The 22,500-nt window shown below is 44.4% G+C and overlaps 1 protein-coding gene across 2 annotated transcripts in view; it reads right to left on the bottom strand.

The window, feature by feature from the left end:
• LOC134447181 (protein inscuteable homolog) overlaps positions 1–22,500 on the bottom strand; it is a 68,466-nt gene that overhangs the window by 24,309 nt on the left and 21,657 nt on the right. For both annotated transcript variants that reach the window (XM_063196528.1, XM_063196529.1), the window contains exons 3-6: positions 9,606–9,990; positions 6,925–6,977; positions 6,052–6,175; positions 4,798–4,911 (exon numbers count right to left, since the gene is read on the bottom strand). In XM_063196528.1, the coding sequence (XP_063052598.1) occupies positions 4,798–4,911; positions 6,052–6,175; positions 6,925–6,977; positions 9,606–9,990 (676 nt within the window). The remainder of the gene's footprint in view (positions 1–4,797; positions 4,912–6,051; positions 6,176–6,924; positions 6,978–9,605; positions 9,991–22,500) is intronic.

The following is a 22,500-nucleotide window of genomic DNA, read 5'->3' as shown; positions in this document are numbered from 1 at the left end:
CTGAAGGGTTACTTTTACTGCAACACTTCAGAGGGTTTACATAGCTTTGAACTGTTTAGAATTAAATTCACTCTTCAAACCCCTTTAGAACAGCACCTCCACTGTTTTGTTCAATACATTTGAACAGAATTGTCAATGCTGTTTGAGATTAATACGCATAGATGCTGCAGATGGACTTAAAGCTTACACGGATGCTGCTCCCATCTTAAAGGACCACTTCAGTCAATTTCAATATGCTGTTGTATTGCTCACGCTATCCTTGACTTATCAGTACCCGGTGATGCCACATTTTTTGGCTCAGCCCTTTCCGAGATATGAGCTGTTTTAATGGGGGCAGCGTTTGTTTAGATTTAAAAAAAAAAAAAAAAACATAGGCCTACCCCAAATATTTTCCCAAAAGGTACCGCTGTTTGCTAGTTGTCTGCTGATGTTGCATAACCTACATAATCTTTTGGATGTTTTTGGGGATAAATAAAAATATGTTTTTTTGAAATGTAAACAAACAGCTGCCCCCATTACAATGACCACGATCTCAGAAAAGGCTGAAGAAGAAAAAAAAACTCAGGTACTGACAAGTCCAGGGTACTGTAGTGTAAGCATTACATTGACTGAAGTTATCCTTTAATGGGTTAAAGTGTGAAAGGACTCACCTTTTAACAGCATTTCTCTTCAAAAGAGTAATGCAAAAAGCAGTATGCAGTGCAAAGCATATTGCAGTGTTTTTAAATAATGACCTTAACAAGCCAGCTGATGCTACAGGGAGTTAGGCCTATTAGTAAACGAATTAAGATTCTCTTTATCACTCCCACAGTAAACACACTAGCAAAGACTGATTGTGTGTTCCCTTACGGAAATCAACCATGGTTTTACTATGAGAACTAAACCATGGTTTTTATTCATAGTTTGAGCACGGTTTGTGACTATGGTTTAACCATTGATTGACTATGGTTGACTATGATTGGATTTAACCATGGTTTAACTATGGATTTACCATCGTTTAACTATGCAAAAAATGGTTTTACTATGACAACTAACCATGGTTAATAGTTGTTCATTACATTACAGTGAGCTGACTGTTTTATCTGAAGTGACTTACAGGCTATTGGTTACAGTCCCTGGATCAATGTTAGGTGCCTTGCTCAAGGGCACATCAGCCATGGATGGAGGTCTACGGAATGGTGAGGTCAGTTTTCGAATCTGCAAATCTGTGATCTAGAGTCCAACTCCCTAGCCATTACACCACAGATACTCCCATGTAGTTATTCAGGGGTTCCGTGCTTTCTTGGGTAACCAAAAACACCATGGTTCGTGACTATGGAATAAACTTTCCCCCCCTCCCCCCACCATGTTTGTAAAAAAACATGGTTTGGGGGGAACCATGGTTTATGGCAAAGAGTAGCCTATACTATGGTAAAACCATAAGTTAAACCATAGTCACAAACCATGGTTGTCATAGTTACACTAAAAACTATGATTAACTACAATCCATGGTAAATATATGGTAAAACCATGATTAGTTTTCATAGTAGAACCACAGTTAATCTTTGTAAGGGCTACTACTATGACAGCTACTGTACTAGAACTATGGTTGGTTGATTGATAGTATTTAGAATCACCATGAAATATGGTAGTAAAACCATGGTTACTGCATTAAAACCATGGTCGATTTTCGTAAGGGTAGAGTAATCATGACATACCATGGTAGAACCATGTTACTACATAAAAATCACAGTAATACCATAGTAAGCCATAATACAATTATGGTAGGTTCAGAGTACTTAGAGTAATCATGACATACCATGGTAGAACTCTGATAATCATAGTAATACCATAATAAACCATGGTCCATTTTCGTAAGAGTTGATCCAAATCACAAAGTCTCCGCCATTGTACGCTTATACAACACTGTGGGTTTTCAAAGAGATATTATGGCAGACAGAATTGTTGTTCATGAGCTATGAGTTTTGGATGCAGCTTGAGTCCCTGTGAAATGTGGTGGTAGTCCCAAATTGGCCAGAACCGCGTGTCTCTCTTCGCTAACTTTTCTTGATGAACATTTTGAACTAAACCAACAGATTGAACCTCCTTCATAAAGGAGAAATAAATATGCAAGTTGAAAAAGGAAATAGCCCAAATCCTTGCAGGTAATTTAATATTGCAACCCTATCATCAAAAAGCAATCAGTGTGGGAAAGAGGGATTGGCTCCATGGAACAAAATTGGGAGAATACCTCACCTCCCATTAGGGCAAAGTATACCAGTAGGCTCTTAAGCATTAGAAACACATGTGATTACACAATACCTTCAGGAACAACAGGAAAGCATGAGGAAGATTGAAAATGAAAGACAGACAGCTGGAAATGGAGAGTGATGCGTGCAAAACTAGAGAGCAATAGAGAGCCAAGGATTGGGTGGAGGAGATTGGGGAGGGAGAAATGTTAAACTTGAAGGACTGCAGAGAGAGAGAGAGAGAGAGAGAGAGAGAGAGAGAGAGAGAGAGAGAGAGAGAGAGACAGAGAGAGAGCGAGAGAGAGAGAGAGAGAGAGAGAGAGAGAGACACAGAGACACAGAGACACAGAGAGACAGAGAGAGAGAGAGAGAGAGAGGGAGCGCACAGACCACAGTTTGACCAACAATGACAGGGGAGTTGGAAAGATCTACATCTCGAAGGCTAAATGAATGCAGACACCAGCCAGATCAGAGATACAGAGAAAGAGAGAGAGATAGAAAACAGGAAGAGACAGAAAACCACAGACAGAGGAGGGAAGACCTAAAGACCCTAACCACAAAGGCCCCAAACAAATGCAGATGTCAAAAGGGGTCTGCGGCTGGCCAAGGCTCTCTCTCTCTCTCTCTCTCTCTCTCTCTCTCTCTCTCTCTCTGTCTCTCTCTCTCTCTCTCTCTCTCTCTCTCTGGCCACTGGGCACACAGAAGCTGCACACTCCTCTCATATGGAGCCACTCAGACCACAGGACCAGGGGCTGGGCCACTGCTGTCCTGTCAAAATGGCCGACCCGTCAAGCTGTGCAGCGGTTAGGGTTTGGGTTTGGGCTAGCCTACAGTATGTTAACAGGCGACTGGTAGCTCATTTCGATCAGGGAGCCCATTTGTCAGGACACTGGAATGTACACACACAGACACAGACACAGACACAGACACAGACACAGACACACACACACACACACACACACACACACACACACACACACACACACACACACACACACACACACACACACACACACACACACACACACACACACACACACACACACACATCCCACACACACATCCCACACACATACATGCCCATCATGTTGATCAATACCTCTCTCTAATGGGACCGGACAGTATCGATTGGCTCCATTCAAAAGGGTGGGGTAGTGGGGGAAAGGGGGGAGTGGAAGTGGAAGTAGGGGTGGTAGAGGTAGAGCCGGATGGAGGTAGAGAGGGAGGCGAGAGGGAGCGAGGGATGAGGGAGGAGGAAATAATCGGGTGCCCAGGAAGAGTCTTATCAAGCCCAGGTTCTATTCTGTCCCATCCTATCCTATCCTATCCTGGCTGGGCTGGGCTGGGGTGCATTTCTGGAAATTGTAGTTGTTAGCAGTTAGCAACTTCGGAAGTTGCCAATGGGAAATTGCATTGCAACCAACAAAGTAGCTAACATAGTTAGCAACTACGCTTTCCAGGAATGCACCCCTGGGCTGGGCTGGACTGGGCTGGGCTGGGCTGTGTGCCGCGTGTGCACCAGTGTCTGCTGCCTGATGGCTAATGGCTGGGGGGGGGGGACATGGAGCTCCGTGCCGGGGTCTCTCTTATCTCCCAGGCGGCCGGGCGGCTAAGAGGAGGGCTATTTATAGCCCAGGCAGGGTCAGGGCGGTGGGCAGGGGCGCAGCAGCAGCAGCAGCAGCAGTGAGACGTCAGCAGGGAGGGGACCGCTGCCAAGAGTGGAGGGAGAGTGGAGGGAGAGTGGAGGGAGAGTGGAGGGAGAGTGGAGGGAGAGTGGAGGAAGGGAGCGAGTATAGTCGAGGAATGCGACACAGCGGAAGACACTTACTTACTTATACAGCAGAAATCTACAGTGCAGCAGATGCAGAATGGTGTGTGTGTGTGTGTGTGTGTGCGTGTGTGTGTGTGTGTGTGTGTGTGTGTGTGTGTGTGTGTGTGTGTGTGTGTGTGTGTGTGTGTGTGTGTGTGTGTGTGTGTGTGTGTGTGTGTGTGTGTGTGTGTGTGTGTGTGTGTGTGTCCACATGTGTGTGTGCTGACGTGCGTGAGCGTACTTTGAACCAAAAGGAAGCTTAAACAACTCAGGTAGGGGTGGGGAACCTTTTTCATTCGAGGGGCCACTTCAAATTCCTCCAAGGGCCGTCAAAGTCCTCCGAGGGCCACACTATGAACATAAACCAGGATTTCCCCTTGCACTTTAGGCCTATATTGAAGGCAGCCAGCAATAAGAAAGACCACCTTCTCTAGGTCCCCTGAATATAACTTAATTGTATTGCAAATGTAATTTATAAGATTCCATTACAAAATATGTCATATTTCATGTGAAGCTGTATAACATTGAAATTATGTCGGGGGGCGGATAAAACTGTCCCCACCCCTGGGGACTGTTCCCCACCCCTGGGGATTCTTATTTATACCAGATAGTACCACAACCTCAATGTTTGTTATTACGTGTAGTGACATTCACTTTGTGTCAAAGCAGGCAATACATATCTACCGGTATCTGCGGATTATCGCACACTGGTGAAGTATGGGAGGCCCTGGGATCGGATGGTCACACACGGTCACTCACCTTGGCAATAATGCTGCACAACTGAGGTCCGTCCTGGGTGAGCGACAGGAGATTGCTGATGGCACTGCCAATGGTGTAAACATTATCAGAGGCCTCGATCTGCCTGATCAGAATCTGATACACAACAAAGAGAAAACCCAAGGACACAGGCTGACTCAGTGGAAAGTTCAGACACAACAGCCTCTGCTTCCTGTGTTACGATACAAATCAACAAACCACCTTGAGAAAGTAAAAGTTCTGTCGTGTGCTTTCCCTCTAAACACAATTTCGTTAATTAGCTTATTTATTAGGCAAAAGTGATGTGCACATTACATTTAACTTAGCTGACGCTTTTGTTTGTCAAAGCGACTTACAACTATTACTACCCAACTATTGCTGCAGTCCCTGGAGCAATGTGGGGTTAGGTGCCTTGCTCAAGGGCACTTCAGCCATGGATGGAGGTGTAGGGAGAGGTCAGGGGGGATTCGAACCGGCAACCCCTGGAATGAAAGACCAACTCTCTAACCACTAGCTCCAACCGTATCTCACTCATTTCGTAAAGTCTTCACGAAAATAATATATTAATTTTCGTGGTGCATTCACGTTATTGCCCGCCTTTCGTAAAGTCTTCACGAAAATAATAGATTACTTTTCACGCTGCCTATTCACTTGAATTGCCCGACTGTTGCCTAGCGACCCACTAGTTTGATGCCCTTTCGGTAGCCATCAAACATTTCAAACAAGCAATTTAGGGTTAGGTTTAGGGTTAAGGTTAGGGTTAAGGTTAGGGTTAGGGTTAGGTTTAGGGTTAAGTAGGGTTAAGGTTAGGGTTAGGTTTAGGTTTAGGTTTAGGTTTAGGTTTAGGTTTAGGGGACATAAGGCGTAAGTACCGAAAGGGCGTCAAATTAGTGAGTCCCGAGTGTATCAGCAGTGTTCTGTCAGCACCCCCTCCCTGCCCCTGCAGACGTTTGGATAACCATAGCAGCAGTGGGGCAATTCAAGTGAATAGGCAGCGTGAAAATTAATCTATTATTTTCGTGAAGACTTTACGAAAGGCGGGCAATAACGTGAATGCACCACGAAAATTAATATATTATTTTCGTGAAGACTTTACGAAAGGCGTGAGATAGGGCTCCTAGGCCACAGCTGCCCCATGTGCACATTAGAATTGCCTGGCTCAGGGAACCAGCTGAAAAAAATAAGTGGCAGGACTTTTACTTTCTAAATTTGCCAAAAGTGGCAAAAGTGGGTGCATAAGCATATACCGGTACGCACCTGAATTTCATTGGCTAGGGCCATGTCAATCATTTGGCTGAACGAATCACTGACGTCAGTGAGGATCTCGTGAATGGCCTCCTTCATGGACTTGAGGAAGTACTCATCTTCAGTGTGGAGGCACCTGGTGATACAAAATCACATTAGATCAGCTAAAGCTGGATCTCAAATGGCGCACTTGTGCACTTCGGGCACTATGTTTCAGTGCGTAACTAATATGGCATACGCACTGAAACATGAACACTAAAGTGCACAAGTGCATTATTTGAGATTCAGCCTAAGTGTAGAGTTACAACTTCTAAAAGCAAAACCAACTCCCATTTGGCACATGATGTGATGTTCTTTCAAGAACGTCCAATACAGCATGAGTAGCACAACTGAGAACACAAATAAGAACATCTTTATGTCCACTACAATATCAGGATGATAAAAAAACATTTTGGCCCGGGTGTTTTTAGTCAAAATAATTACTAAATATGCTAAATGTACATTATATTAGGGTTAGGTCTAGAAAATCTTATGAATGCGTATTCATCTATGGCACAAGACAATGGTTATTTAATGACAATAAACCAGGAACAGCTTAGTTTAATTCTATGGCCAGACTCTTACCCTAACTCTGATCCTAAAATGTTTTAGGTGTCTCACGCATAGGGCCTTACCTGGGTCCAGCAGTGTAAAATCAATGTAACAGCCTTAATCTAGACTGAGAAAAGGCTTCACGCTTCAAAATATTAACATCTAAAGTCAATTTGAGTTCTCTGACTTGGACCAGCACATGAGCAAACACAAGATCTCACTTTATGGTAAATACATTATTGTAGGCCTATATCCATGTTATGATGATGTGTGTGGGCATTGGCATGAAATTACCTCTCAGTAATGGTGGTCAACTCCATGCACTTCTCCAGCAGAGACTTTTCATACTGTGGAAACAAAGATATGCACACAGTAAAGAAAAATACAGTGTATGGCCTCATAAAGTCTATTTTGGCTCCCCCTGATTTCAAATGACGAATGGGTCCGCCAAACCAGTGTTTCTCAACCTTTTTTTAGGCGAGGCACACTTTCAGTTCATGAAAAATTTCAAAGCACCCCAAACCAACAAGCCGTAATATGGCATCGCATCCAATACCACACAAGCTTAAAAAAGTAACACATTTGAAAACGTCCACTGACTGACATTAACTTTTCAATTTAGACAAATATGTATTATATTACATGATTTATTTATCAGCCACGTTTCCGCGGCACCCCTGAGGGGGGCCTGCGGCACCCCAGGGTGCCCCGGCACCCCAGGGTGCCCCGGCACCCCTGTTGAGAAACACTGAGCCAAACAACCATACCGCCTTGCTGAAAAAAAATCACAAACCAATACATGCATGGCAGACCACAAAGGTCCAGTGACATGCATGCACACACACACACACTCATGGAGGGCATAAAATTGGTGACGTGCAGCAGCATTATTCTTCCAGCTTCCAACGTAAATATCCATTATGAAACCTGACAAGGTTGTGCTGCCGTGTTCCTTGGGCATTATTCAGTGACGACGCGTCCTGACTGAAGGATTTGGGGTGAGCTCACAACATGTTACCGGTCATCTCTCAGAGATGGACCCTGGGGCAGAGGGCTTTGGATCCCCCACTCCAAGCCGCATCATCTCAGTACAGACTTTCTTATAAATAATTCAGACAAAGAACAAATATCGAGCAATGACCTGAAAGAGTCCTCGGTCTTGAACAACACGTCATGTGAATATTTCCATAACTCGACATTAACATGTTCTTCCCCTCACAAGAACCTTTGTGCCATCCTATTAACCAACCACATGCTTGCTTCAGCAACAACAATTCATAGCTGTTGACAGCCAGCGCTCTGGGCAAGTGTACATGCCCACTGAAGGCGTGCCAGTGGTAATTGGTGTGTGTGTGTGTGTGTGTGTGTGTGTGTGTGTGTGTGTGTGTGTGTGTGTGTGTGTGTGTGTGTGTGTGTGTGTGTGTGTGTGTGTGTGTGTGTGTGTGTGTGTCTGTGTGTGTGTGTGTGTGTTTGCACGCGCGAAAACACCCTGAAGACTGACACCTGCCAGGTGCCAACAACTTTGAAATGTAATGTGTTTCTTATAGTACATCAGTATGGATGCAGCTTAGGGGAACAGATAAAGGGCAATGAGAGATTCTACAATTAGGAACAAAAAAGTCAAGGATGAACCCAACATTTTGAACCTTTGGTCATTGTTGAATTTTCACACAAAAAAAGAGACATAGTACATTACACTCCAATAGAGAACATGAAAGATCTATAAAGACATGCATTATAAGAAATAGAAATTGAATTTAATGAACATTAAGTATATAAAAGGAAAAAGTCACGTCTTTGAGCACTGACATGTTTTCTAACTACTACATTGTGTAAAATATGCTACTGCTGCCTGTAACAACCACACTACACAACACTCCCATTGCACTCCACTAGTGGTCAAAGCTACTGTTGCTGCTAGGAACATTCCCACAGCTACAAAAGACTGATGATCCAATGAGTCAAAGCCAAAGACTGTACACATTGTGGTTGTCTATCTTTTGGAATAAGGGATTTTAATTTCAACATTAAACAGCAGACAAGATAAGGGTTGGGAGAGAACCAGTGGGACTGACTTTCCTCTTATTCGTTTCCTTTTCTGTCATTTAAGGCAATATTGGGGAGGTTGCAGAAAAGACAACTGTCTATGGGAGAAACGGACAGGATTCCTCCATTGCAACCTTAAGATTTGATAATGCCTTCCTACTCAAGTAGGCTAGGCTTTGATGTTGTGAATTTAGACTATGTTACGATCACTTCCACAGTAACCTTTTTTAGGACTGTTATTACTGTGTGTGCGTGTGTTTGCACTTTCTCACGTGAACCCTGGACATTTGGCCTCCAGAAATGGTATGTGAATGTGGGACTGCGTCTACAGTATGTCACGTAAGTGAGTACACTCCTCACATGTTTTGCAGATTTGAGAGTATATCTTTTCATAATGCACTGCACTGTGACTACTGAAGCAGATGATGATACTCTCCATAGGACTGCATTCAAATATCATACCAATCTATTTAAGCCCGGTGCAGACTCAAAATGTAAAAGTTCAATGTAAAGAAAGGTTGAAACTCACACCGATGACCTCCCTTTTAATCCCTTTTCATTTCAAGGCGATTCAAGCCAACACGACCCCTTCTCTACCAGAATCTAATCTGGGGTGTACTCACTTTTGTGGGCAATGTTCAAACATTAATGGCTGTATTTAGATTTTTTTCTGAGTGAACAAGACATTTTAGCGGCCATATATGTTGTTAAAAGGTCACCAATCATTGTGTCAAAAGGAAATTTCTTTAATGCGCTCCTAGGAAAAGATATACTCACGAATCTGCAAAACATGTGAGGGGTATACTCACTTACGTGACATACTGTATGTGTGTGTATGTGTATGTATTTGAAAACGCTTTGAGTGAGCTTCATAACTGTGATACTGTGCTATACAAATACATACTGTATTGTATTGTATTGCATCTCACCTTCTGCATTTCAGGCGGGGTAGTGCGCGTGGCCCCGTACTCGTGCACGAGTGAGCGCACGTGGCAGTTGGTGCGCACGGCGGTGCTGTGGACGCGCTGCCATCTTCCCTTCTCCAGCCGCTGGAACATCTTGCCCAGCTCTGTGCTGACCACCAGCGCCCTCTTCAGCAGGGTCTGCAGGTTGTTACGGGTGACGTGGTCGCCCCCGGCCCCGCCGGCCCCCGACGACGCGGCCCCGGAGACGATGAGCTCGCCCTGGCTGCCGCTGGCGTCCTCCTCCACGCCGATGGGCTTGGACTGGAGCACGCACATGCACTCCACCTCCGTCATGTGGCGCAGATCCTCCATCCAGCGCTGCACAGAGTCCACTTGGATGGCATGCATCCTGGAGGAATAGAATAGAATAGAATAGAATAGAATAGATTAGAATAGAATAGAATAGAATAGAATAGTAGAATAGTAGAATAGTAAAATAGAATAGAATAGTAGAATAGAGTAGAATAGAATAGAATAGAATAGAATAGAATAGAATAGAGAAGAATAGAATAGAATAGAATAGAATAGAATAGAGAAGAATAGAATAGAATAGAATAATATAGTAGAATAGAATAGAGTGGAATAGAATAGAATAGAATAGAATCGACAAGTAGAATAGAATAGAATCGAATAGAATAGAATAGAATAGAATTTTCGAATAGAACAGAATAGGCGGGACACATGGTGCAGTTAAGCAAACACGGCATAAAATCAGTGGTTTCTACTGTGTAGAGATATACACACACTTTATAATCACAGTGGTACATGCATACACAGAGGGGAGCAGCAACAAATTATGGGCACCCTGAAAGAAATTCACTTAGGGCCCCCACCCTACCCTACCAATATGTCCTCTCTGAGCCCCAGTGAAGCAGTGTGAATGTACAACGGCAAGAAACACTGCACAGACAGAGGCAAGAAGATAGGCCCTACCGTGGCGCCAACGATAGGGCACTCGCCTGCCACGCGGCCAACCCAGATTCAATTCCTGCTCGGGTCCTTTGCCAACCCTTCCCCGAATCTCTCTCTCCCAACTTGCTTCCTGTCACTATCTTCACTGTCCTATCTCATAAAACCTAATACCAAAAAAAAGTAAAGAAAGAAGTAAGAAGAAAGTCCTGTAAAAACTCACAAATGTGGGATATGGATCCCTGAAAGAAGGTCTGGTTTTTAAAGGAAATCCCTCTCAATAAAAGGCCCAAGCTCAATCGATGAGGGCTTGATCAGAGCCGTGGCTGGGGTGAATTTCTTGAAACAATAGTTGCTAACTTCATTAGCTACTTTGCTGTTTTCAGTGCAATTTCCCATTGGCAACTACCCAAGTTGCTAACTGGCTAACAACTACGCTTTTGAGAAATGCATATCTGGATATCTAGAAAAGCCGTTATTAGCTGCCATGTATGGAAGGCGAGCAGAGATATTTCCTCTGCAGTGATATTTCCTCTAAGACCAACTGTAATGAGAGGGAGTCATAAAAGGGGATTCCCACACCGTCCCTGGAGATCACTGAAACTAACACGGCAATTGCAGAGCGTGTGTGTGTGTGTGGTGAGGGGGGGGGTAAGATATATGGCCATCGCGAACACCTCTTAACCCTGAGCAGACGGAGATACAGGCGTCCAGTGAAGCCGGTTCCCTCTCCACTCATCAGCTAATACCTATATTTCATCCCCGCTAACCGCCCGCCCGCCCACACACATACTGTATACACACGCATGTCGCTATGAAATGGGTGCACTTCCCTCTCACACACACACACACAGAGCCACTTCAGGGAAATGTATTAACGTACTATGGGAGGTTGGTCAGGCCATGGTCTGCTTAACTCTGCGCTAGTGTACACACATAGGCAGTAATGTCAAATAGACCCTCGTCCTTATTTTCATAGGTTTTAATAGCTTGCTGAGTGACGCACATGACAAATGATATACACTGCTATACACAATAGGAGATCATGGATTACGCATACGTGTCACCAAATGCTGACACCCACTAGCTCAGTGACTCATGGTAAGAAATCAGATAGAGACTACACTCTCAGAAATAAAGGTACAGAACTCGTCGCTGTGGCAGTACCCTAACGGGGAGTACCATTGCGTCGCTTTGGTAGTACCTCAAAAAAGAGGTGACAGATGCACATTGGTCGACATTGGAAGGAACTAAACTCACCACTTTTTTGGGCAACCAATCAAGCGATGCAATGGTACTCCCCTTGAGGGTACTGCCACAGCGACGAGTTCCGTAGCTTCATTTCTGAGAGTGTACATCATTTTCACACATGCAATCGAGGGTTTGATAACCACAATCTGTACTGTCTGCAACGAGATGGTGGTCTTTGACGTCATACACAAACATAATGGTAATTGGACCAAAGAACCCAAATGACAACAACACAAGATCATTTTTTGAGGCGTGTGTGTGTGTGTGTGTGTGTGTGTGTGTGTGTGTGTGTGTGTGTGTGTGTGTGTGTGTGTGTGTGTGTGTGTGTGTGTGTGTGTGTGTGTGTGTGTGTGTGTGTGTGTGTGTGTGTGTGTGTGTGTGTGTGTGTGTGTTTGTGTGTGTGTGTGTGTGTGTGTGTGTGTCTGTGTGTGTGTGTGTGTGTGTGTGTGTGTGTGTGTGTGTGTGTGTGTGTGTGTGTGTGTGTGTGTGTGTGTGTGTGTGTGAGGACACGGACATGAGGGAAAACTATGACTGAGTGTACGAGAAGCAGGATTGTGTCGGCTGAAAGTATGAGCCATGAGAGCGTCAGAGAAAGGAGATCATGAGCTGATGTGCACAAGTGTGGAGGCCCAATTAGCCCTGGAGAGGCTGTCCATCCCACTAGCCACGTCACTGCAATGCCCTGCCACTCGCACAGGTCAGGGATACACACACACACGCACACACACACACACACACACACACACACACACACACACACACACACACACACACACACACACACACACACACACACACACACACACACACACACACACACACATTTTCAGTGCTGCAATGTGTGTGTGTGTGTGTGTGTGTGTGTGTGTGTGTGTGTGTGTGTGTGTGTGTGTGTGTGTGTGTGTGTGTGTGTGTGTGTGTGTGTGTGTGTGTGTGTGTGTGTGTGTGTGTGTGTGTGTGTGTGTGTGTGTGTGTGTCTGTCTGTCTGTGTGTGTGTCTGTGTGTGTGTGTGTGAACGACTAGGGCGTGGGTGGGGGGGCGGAGGGGTTCCACTGAATTGCCGTTTTTTATGCTGGCAATCAGGAAGGGTGGGAGAGAGGGAGCTATACCACCAACCGCCCTGTGCTGGGTGACAACTACAGTCATAGCTGATTCTCACACGCATACACACACACACACACACACGCACGCACACACCCACACGTACGTACGTGCGCACACACAAGCACACACGCACGCACGCCGCACACACACACTTGCACACACGCACACGCACACGCACACACACACATACACACACAACCTCACCCCCTGGATGACGTGCATTGACTGACATGATTGGCTAAGAGAGGGTGGTGAAGGTCACGTTCCTTAATTGGCCCTCATTTAGTTCACAAGCCTCTTGCCTCCACACCCACAGGCCTGGGCCTTTTACCACAGCAAAAATTCAAATGATGATAACACAGGCCTGGGGCTTTTACCACAGCAACTATTAAAATGATGGTAATAGTAAAATTAATAATGATGAGTCCAGCTGTATTTGTAAATGGTAGTTTTGGGAAGGAAAACACATCCTGTTACTGCTGATACCACAATGTTTAATTCATTTGTAATTTAGGTAGGTGGTCAAGAAAGTCTCACAATGTTCAGGTTCTCTCTGTGGATAGTTCATGAGATGGGTCTTTAACTTATTTGTCATTATTGTAAAAATGGAGAAATACTATGCGGTCATGGAAACAGCCAAAGCCCCTGGGATTCAGGACTCCTGAGGATCCCAGCTGGACGGAGAAGAACATGTGTGCAGTTTAACATTCTTTTGCTCCATATCTGGAGCAGTCTTTCCACCACACGTTAGTGAAGCCTGTTCTGTAAATATTTTTTTCCAAAAAGAAACTGATGACCCTATAACCTACTAATGTGCTCATTTGTATACAGAGTTCCTCTTAACATTGCACTCAAATGTTGTGACTACCTCTATGGCTACCTATGTGGAGATCAATGTTTACTATGTGGGTGTTTCAATGTAAATTTGTTGTGAATTTGAGTCATGTTCTCTAATGTCCCAGTCCCAGTTTTTTTTTTTTTATCCAAACTGCTTTGTCCATGAAATACTCGGTTGTCCTCTCCATATGGGAGAAATCATAATATTTCAGGAAATGAATGTGAGGATTGATTTGTTTAGTGGCTGTGGGCGAAACAGCACTCACTACACTGCCAGAGCTACTACATATTTACATATTTGACTGTTGAAGGAGTCCGTCTGTGTTGGCGCAGTACGTGCAGTGTTGTTAGGACACGACCTCCTCACTTCACACTCCTCTGCCAGTGTAACAGAAAACACTCCACACACACACACACACACACACACACACACACACACACACACACACACACACACACACACACACACACACACACACACACACACACACACGCACGCACGCACGCACATTCACACACATTCACACACACACGCACACACGCATGCAGACACACTCCTGCACTTAAGGCTCGATTGGAGAGGCTATAGGTCCATTCTCATACTCCAAGCCATACCCAACTGTGAAGAGTCCAAATGCATGGCGGACGGAAGGAGGAGGAAAAAAATCTGCCCGTTCTCTGGCCTCTTCACAGTACACACACAAGCATCCTTCATCATGAGGTAAGAGCCAATCAACATTGAGATCATTAACCTCTCAAAGAGCCAATCCACCATAGACCAGAGATGGTCATCCGAACTGGTATGTTAATCGCTAAAGATATCCTTCCTTTTACCTTTCGCTGTCCTATCGTACCCTTGCTTTACCTCATCACTCTTCTCTAAAATGCCCTTGACCTCACTCCTGCCTTGACCTGAGCGGCTATAATCAAAGCGTTACGAGAGTCCTAGCCTGGGAATTCCAATGTTGCCTTGTGCACTTGTTCCAATCTGAAGGAAAGCATGGAAAACCCTGGCTGAAATTTTCATCTGGACTACATCACACGGACTATATCAATTGTGATCGCGAGTCCTCTTGCTGAAGGTGTTTATTGAAAAGTGCAAAAAAAATTGTAAACTTCTGGTGCACTACCACATCTACCTGAAGACTGAAAGCTTGTCAAATAATAATTGAGTAGGCCTAATGAATAAGTAAACAATAATTGGGTAATTACCAAATTGGTCTTGTGGTGATTTGCAAAACTTTGATCTCGAAAGTCTGATGACGAAGGTGAACTGCACCTTGTTTTTGCCAGAATATAATGAGTGGTAATTTCTGATGGCAAATGAGTATGCCCTTTGTTATTCGCATACAGTAACGGTGACCCAAGGCTCCACTTTGCATCTTCTCCAAACTGCCAAACGCATATTTGCCCTAAGGCATTCTCATTGGTCATTGTGATCACATGACACACCACAGCATGCAGTGCACACATTGACAGTTAGAATGGACGCCAAATCAACGCTATTTGCCATTCAACGCTTTGAAGCCAGATTTGGGAACATTCCAACTTACATTCCACCTTAGCAACGCCAAACGCAGGTGCTGATTGGACAACAACAAGACTTCTAACTGTCAATCAAACCATGTTCTGATGCTCATTGGTCAATTTAACTTTTAATATCTCTCTAAAACAAAACATCACCACAAAAAATCACCACCCTGGTAAGTTGGAGAGCAAGGGGACCTACTAGTTGAGCGAAAAATGATCCCCCTGGAGTGGCATTTAAGGGAGATACAGGGTTTTATGTCTCTCATAGGAATGAATGGGATTTGGCCATTTTTTGGTCTTTTTGGGTCCAACCTTGGCTCCAACTTGGCTTCAACAATGAAATAGAATTTTGGCCTCCATTCTATTTACTCTCAATGATTGCACACAAACAAATTGTAACCTAAATGTAATGCTTGCTGTTTGGCTGGTATACAACCTACATGCCATGTATCTGTCCCTATAAACTGCACACTAAACTAAAAAAAATCTTCTTTTTGAGAAATGCAGATGGCCCTCTGGCTTGCAGAGTAAGAGGGCCATCTGCATTTCTCAAATAGAAGATTTTTTTAGTTTAGTTTAGTTTAGTTTAGTTTAGTTTAGTTTAGTTTAGTTTAGTTTAGTTTAGTTTAGTTTAGCTTAGCTTAGTGTAGTTTAGTTAAGTTTAGTTTAGTGTGGTGTAGTTTATAGGGACAGATACATAGCATATACTGTAGATTGTATACCAGCCAAACAGCAAGCAGCATAGCATTTATACAGCCAAAACCTAATTTCCAATGCCCGTCCCTTTGCAAATAGCAGCTGCAATTGGTCGTCATAGGGTAATTTCATCACAACCAACAGAGTTGCATAGTTAGCAACTATGGTTTTTAGCGAACATGCTTCACATTTTGAGGACATCTTGTATGCTGTACATCCAGGGGACATGTTCGAGCACCCAAAGCATCCTTCACGCTGAGCCTCCAACTTCTACTTTTGGGTGCAACTGATGTAATACAAGAGCTAGCCGAACACTGAAAGCCAGTCAAACCACTGCCAACTTGAGAGGGTCTGTAATTAAATTACTAAATGGATTGCTCTTCTGGGTGGAGCTTTATACGTATCTGATCTCAAGTCTTCACTCTTTTATATAGGCCTGCAGTGAGAATAAATGTCAAGCAGACGTTTTGTTTTACATCCCAAACCCAACATTATTTGCCATCCTCTTTGAGATCTGTGACTTCACACCTGTTTACCAGGGATGCTGAACTTTGGGAGGGGATGATGCACGTGTACAAAAGTAGTTACATGAGTGTTTTTCGCCAACCCAGCGGTCATGCTGCCTTCACTTTTGGCTCAGGCAGGGCCGGGTTAAGATGGACTGGGGCCCCTAGGCCACAGGTTGCTGTGGGGCCCCATCAGAAGGCAAATTTCGCCAAATTTACATAGACAGTGTCATAACTACGAGCTATAGAGAGATCTGTGAACTATACTGAACACAAAGGATACATTTTCCAATATTTGCATGTTGTCACAATATGTTGCACCTTTTCACTTTTGGCCATTCTGGGGTCCACTGGCAGGTGGGGGCCCCTTGGCTGCAGACATATCTAGCCTGTGCATTAATCCGGCCCTGGGCTCAGGAGTGCACTCTCCTTCAGCATCAGGTCTGCTAAACAGGTCCACCCTCATGATAACCTCTGAGTTAACTTAATGTACAATGCAGTCATCCTCTTTCACTGCTGGGCTGTGAAGCAGTGCTCCCAAGACTCAAGACCTCCTAAATACAAATATACAGTGTATATCTTCCCTCGGTCAGTATACTGTATTCTGCTGAAGACCATCACCCCCACCAGGCCTGTGTGTGTGTGTGTGTGTGTGTGTGTGTGCGTGCGTGCGTGTGTGTGTGCGTGCGTGCATGCGCGTGTGACGTGTGTGTGTGCACGCACGCGTGTGTGTGTTTGTGTGTGTGTATGTGTGCGTGTGTGCGTCAGCGTGTGTGTGTTTGTGTGTGCACGCGTGCATGCCTACCTGCGTGTGTGTGTGTATGTGATCATGAACAAGTTGTCCTCTTTTTAGCTGCTGTGCAGTGCTGTGCTGTCATGAGTCACAGCTCACCTTCCCTGTGCTGGCATGGCCAGTCTTCCTCAGGGGGCGCTCAGCGCTAATGGGGTGTGATGGTGTGGCCATAAACAAGCGGAGACACATCACTGCCCATTTACCATGTAATTGATGTTAATGTGTGGGGTATGACATTGTGTGTGTGTGCGTGTGCGTGTATGTGTGTGTGTGTGTGTGTGTGTGTGTGTGTGTGTGTGTGTGTGTGTGTGTGCGTGTGCTTGTGCGTGCAGGCGTGCATGCGTGCATGCGTGTGTGTGTGTGTGTGTGTGTGTGTGTGTGTGTGTGTGTGTGTGTGTGTGTGTGTGTGTGTGTGTGTGTGTGTGTGTGTGTGTGTGTGTGTCAGCCTGTGTGTGGGCTTTCCAAACCCAAAAATAACCCTGGAGAGACACAGACGGAGAAGCGGGGGAGAGGACAAATCATGGGCCACTTTGTGGTCCACAGCATACAGTATAGTACGCCACATGTTGGGGATCACTGCCCCAGTACACTGATAGGCAAGCATGGCTAAACAGTATGTACACCACGCACCAACAATTTAATTTAATGTCATCTAACATACAAAGTAACAAAAAAATTGTGATTTCAACACTGAGAGTACTTAATGTTGAAGTGTTGAAATTACACTGCTAACTTAACTGTGTACTGTATGGTGTAAAAGGGGGTGTCTTTCTTTATGCTAAATTATATGTGCATATTATTATATGTGTATATGTATACTGTATACACTGTGTGCAGAATCATTAGGCAAACATTTTTTTTGACCATATTGTTCATTATATGCATATTTTCCGCCACCAACCTCTATGGACATGAACACCTATTGTATTTAAGCATTCCAGGTCATGCATATTTGTATATTAAGAGATGGCGTGATCAAAGGAGCCCAATACCCTATATCAGGTGTGCATAATTATTAGGCAACTTTGTTTTCCTCTGGGAAAATAGGCCACAAAAGAGATCTAACAAACTCTGAAAAGTCTATAAACAATTTTGAAGTCTTCCAGAGGGATGTGGCTGTCTTGAAATTGCCCAGATATTGGTCATATCCATCTAATGCACCGTTACGAAGCCATCAGTGTCACATGCATTGTGCTCACAAAGTAACTGCCGGATTGAGAAGAATTGAAGGTCAAACTACCACAAAATGATTACCCTGCAGTGCTGTTATATTCCAGAACTGAAACCTACATCGAGTGTCCAGAAGAACATTGTATTCAGCACTCAGAGACATGACCAAGGTAAAACAGGTTGAAACCTGAAGACCACTCAACAAGAAACGTAAGTCAAGACTGGGTCAAGAAAGGTCTTTAGACAATTTTGTCAATGGTTTTATGAACTTGTGAAAGTGACTGTTAATGGACCAGATCGATGAGCCCATGGCTAGATCGGTAATGTGCACACTCCATTGAGAGTAAATATAATATATATTCTATTTACTCTCAATGGGCACACTCAGATGAGTTCCTGAGTTCTACTCAAATGCCAGCAGAATACTGCATAAATACCATTGTCTTCTTGAAAGTTGCAAACTTTTCCCTCACAGATCCAGCTATGGGCTCATCCACCCTGTCTGTCAATAGTCACTTTCACCAGTCCATAATATATTTGAAAACTCTGTCCTAGGGTATTTCTTGACCAAGTCTTGACTTAATTAACTTGTTAAATGGTTGTCTGGTGTCATCCCTTCTTACCTTTGCTATGTCTCTGAGTGCTCAACAATCTGTTCTTCTGGACACCTGATGTAAGTTTGCATTCTGGAATATGATAGCACTGCAGGGTAATACTTTTCTTGTAGTTTCACCTTAAATTCTTCTCATTTTATGGCAGTGACATTTCATGTGAGACTGATGACTTTGTAACAGTGCATTTGATACTTCGGTGCTAACGTGACTAACGTCTTGCCAATTTCAAGAGACCCACATCCCCCTGGAAGACTTCAAAATTGTTCATAAACTTTTCAGAATTTGTTAGATCTATTTTGAGGCCCATTTTCCCAGAAGAAAGCAAAGTTGCCTAATAATTATGCACACCAGATATTGGGTGTTGGGCTCCTTTGATCACACCCCATCTTATTATACACATATGCATGTTCTGGAATGCTTAAATCCAATAGGTTTTCATGTTCATAAAGGTTGATGGCGGAAAATACGCATAAAATGTACAATATGGTCAAAAAACATGTTTGCCTAATAATTCTGCACACAGTGTATATGTCAAATGCGTCTATGTTGTCTATATGTATGCAGTTAGATTTCTCAATGTGCAATAGGCTACAATTCATTCACTCATCATATAACAAATAACCATTATAGCTTTAAAAAAAATTGTAAACGTTTTTTTTTTCATTTTTAGATTTTGAAAACTGTAGAATGTGGCACCTCTGAATATTTCTCCTATGAGACGTTAAACCAGGGCAGTGCTGGTTTGTGTGGATTTTCCAAAGGCTTCTGAGCCAGGCGTGTCAGAAAATACAGACTGTAAAACCCCTTGGAATGTGGAGGGGAAATGTGTTTTGATGGAAAAGCGGTATTAATAATTCAGCTGTGCTTGTCTTACTGACATGTTGCACACCTTATAAAAGTGTATGTCGCTTAGGTGTCAGACCTTTGTGATATGGAATGTTCCTAGAGCTGATTTCAAGACATTTTATGTGGGGGCGTGTGACGGGCACTTTCTGAGAATTGCTTCCTTTGAAAAGTTAGAGATGCTGGTTACATTATAGACAAAGGATGTGCTTTCTTCAAAAAACAACAGGATCACAAAGAGACAAGAATCTATACTGAAATGTGAAAAAGTAAATCCTGTTGAAGGAGAGGATTGTGCACATCCCAGGAAAAGGTGCAGGACGAAGGCCAACTGTTGTTTTCAAAGTGAGAAGTCCGCACACTTAAAATCCTTTTTGTTGTATTTTATTATTTCATGGCAGGATTACGTAGTAAAAGTAAATTCTGACCTCATTCTTATCATCAACATAGGCCTCATCGTCATTGTAATTCAGGAAGAGAGATGCTACTTAGCCGTGACGCACTTTTCTCCGTGTCATTAGCATATGGGGACGATGACTGACATCAACGTTAATGTTGTTTCTGCTCTCTGGAATGTATTTATTTTGTGTGTGTGTGCAGTCTGGGTCATGGTCAACACTGCACTGCCAGGATGAGGCACTAAAATGGGCAGAAAAAATATAATGGCTATAGATGGAAACTGGAAAAGCTATCAGCGGTTCAACTGCTTTTAATGGCACTAGCAGGGGAAAGCAGGGAACGTTGTGCGGTGACTGAGGAGTCGTACTGGGAGAGAGACACGCAGGCAGAGAGGCCGGCAGACACAGCCAGGCAGACAAGGAGGGAAAGAGGCAGGTAGGGAGGCAGGCAACAAGGCAGACAGGGTGACAGAGAGAAAAGCAGGGCACCAGCAGGGGAAAGCAGAGAAAGTTGTGCGGTGAGGAGTGAAAGAGGCAGGCAGGCAGAGAGGCAGGCAGACAGGCAGGCAGGCAGGCAGGCAGGCAGGCAGGCAGGCAGGCAGGCAGGCAGGCAGGCAGGCAGGCAGGCAGGCAGGCAGGCAGGCAGACAGCGTGACGGGAAGAAAAGCAGGGTAAACAGATGGGATCGGTGGCGGAGCAGGCAGGCAGACACACACCTGTCGGGACCGAAGTGTGCTGTGGAGCTGCCTGGGTGGAGACCACTAATTGTTCTTTAGAGGGGTAACGAGGGTGTGTATTTGGGGGGTGGGGTAGTGTGTGTGAATAGTAAAAGTGGTGTGTGTGTGTGTGTGTGTGTGTGTGTGTGTGTGTGTGTGTGTGTGTGTGTGTGTGTGTGTGTGTGTGTGTGTGTGTGTGTGTGTGTGTGTGTGTGTGTGTGTGTGCGCGCGGGCATGTGTGTGCGTGTGCGTGTGTGCGCGGGTGTGCGTTTGTGTGTACGCGTGTGTGTGCGTGTATGTGTGTGTGCGTGCGCGCTTGTGTGTGTGTGTGTGGTGTTTGCCTTTGAGCATAGGTGTGGGAGCACTGTACATACGTATATACAGTAAATGTGTATGTTTTTGTGTGATTCATCTAAGCGTGACTTATCTACACCAGTGAAATAAATGAGGGAACAACAATAATCAAGAGCGTTTCACTTTGCAACCAAGGTTTGCACGCACGCACCCACACACGCATGCAAGTGCACGGACACACACACACGCACACACACACACAAACGCACACAAACGCACAAACGCACACACACACACACACACACACACACACACACACACACACACACACACACACACACACACACACACACACACACACACACACACACACACACACACACACACGATGGGCTGCTGTGCCTCCACATAATGCTCAATAGTGCAATGAGCCATGATATCCACATCTGTGCAGGTACTTATGTAAGATTCAAAATAAACAACAGAGAGTAGCGAACGCACTGTGCAGAGGTACATTTGATGGCAAGTCAAAACAATCATTATAACCACCACAGTCATCATCATACCATTAAACATCCAAATATTACCTGAGATGTGTGCCACAAGGCCTTAGGGCAATTAGGGATATTATTCCCGAAAAGTGTAAAATTAAGCTTTTTTGTATTGTGAAAAAGAGATGCTTCATTCGAGACAACTCTTTAGGCATCTGGTTCTTTAACTATCATGACATAATGCTGCTGGTAAACAACTTGTCCCATTTTCGACAACTCCACCAAAACCAGGTGGCCTGCAGGAACATCATAACCAAAATAGAAACGAGATTTTTTTTTTGTTTAGTTAAAAAACACAACTAAACATATGAACCGTATTTCCTTTGAGACAGCTGGTACTTTTTAGGCGTCTGGCACTTTCACTATCATGAAATAATGGTGCTGGTAGGAATGACTCCTCCATTTTGGCCTGCTCCCCTAAAACCAGGTGGTCTACTTCAAAGCAACCGGCTGCTTCTCCTCTCAGGCTTGCGTTGGTGTTTACATAGCCGTAGTGAACGTTCGTGATGAAGGGTGTAGCCCCATCCCTCTGCCTTGTAATATATGAGGGAGAGGAGAGGGAGGGGAGGATAGGGGGGTATGTGATTACGGCTCCCAGCCACACCTTTCCCCAGGTCAGTAATACTAACGCAGGGTTATACACACAC

The sequence above is a fragment of the Engraulis encrasicolus genome, chromosome 4 (assembly GCF_034702125.1).
Source record: "Engraulis encrasicolus isolate BLACKSEA-1 chromosome 4, IST_EnEncr_1.0, whole genome shotgun sequence".
Taxonomy (NCBI): domain Eukaryota; kingdom Metazoa; phylum Chordata; class Actinopteri; order Clupeiformes; family Engraulidae; genus Engraulis; species Engraulis encrasicolus.
Note: the sequence above shows the minus strand (reverse complement) of the source record. Positions and strands in the feature narration are given on the sequence as shown.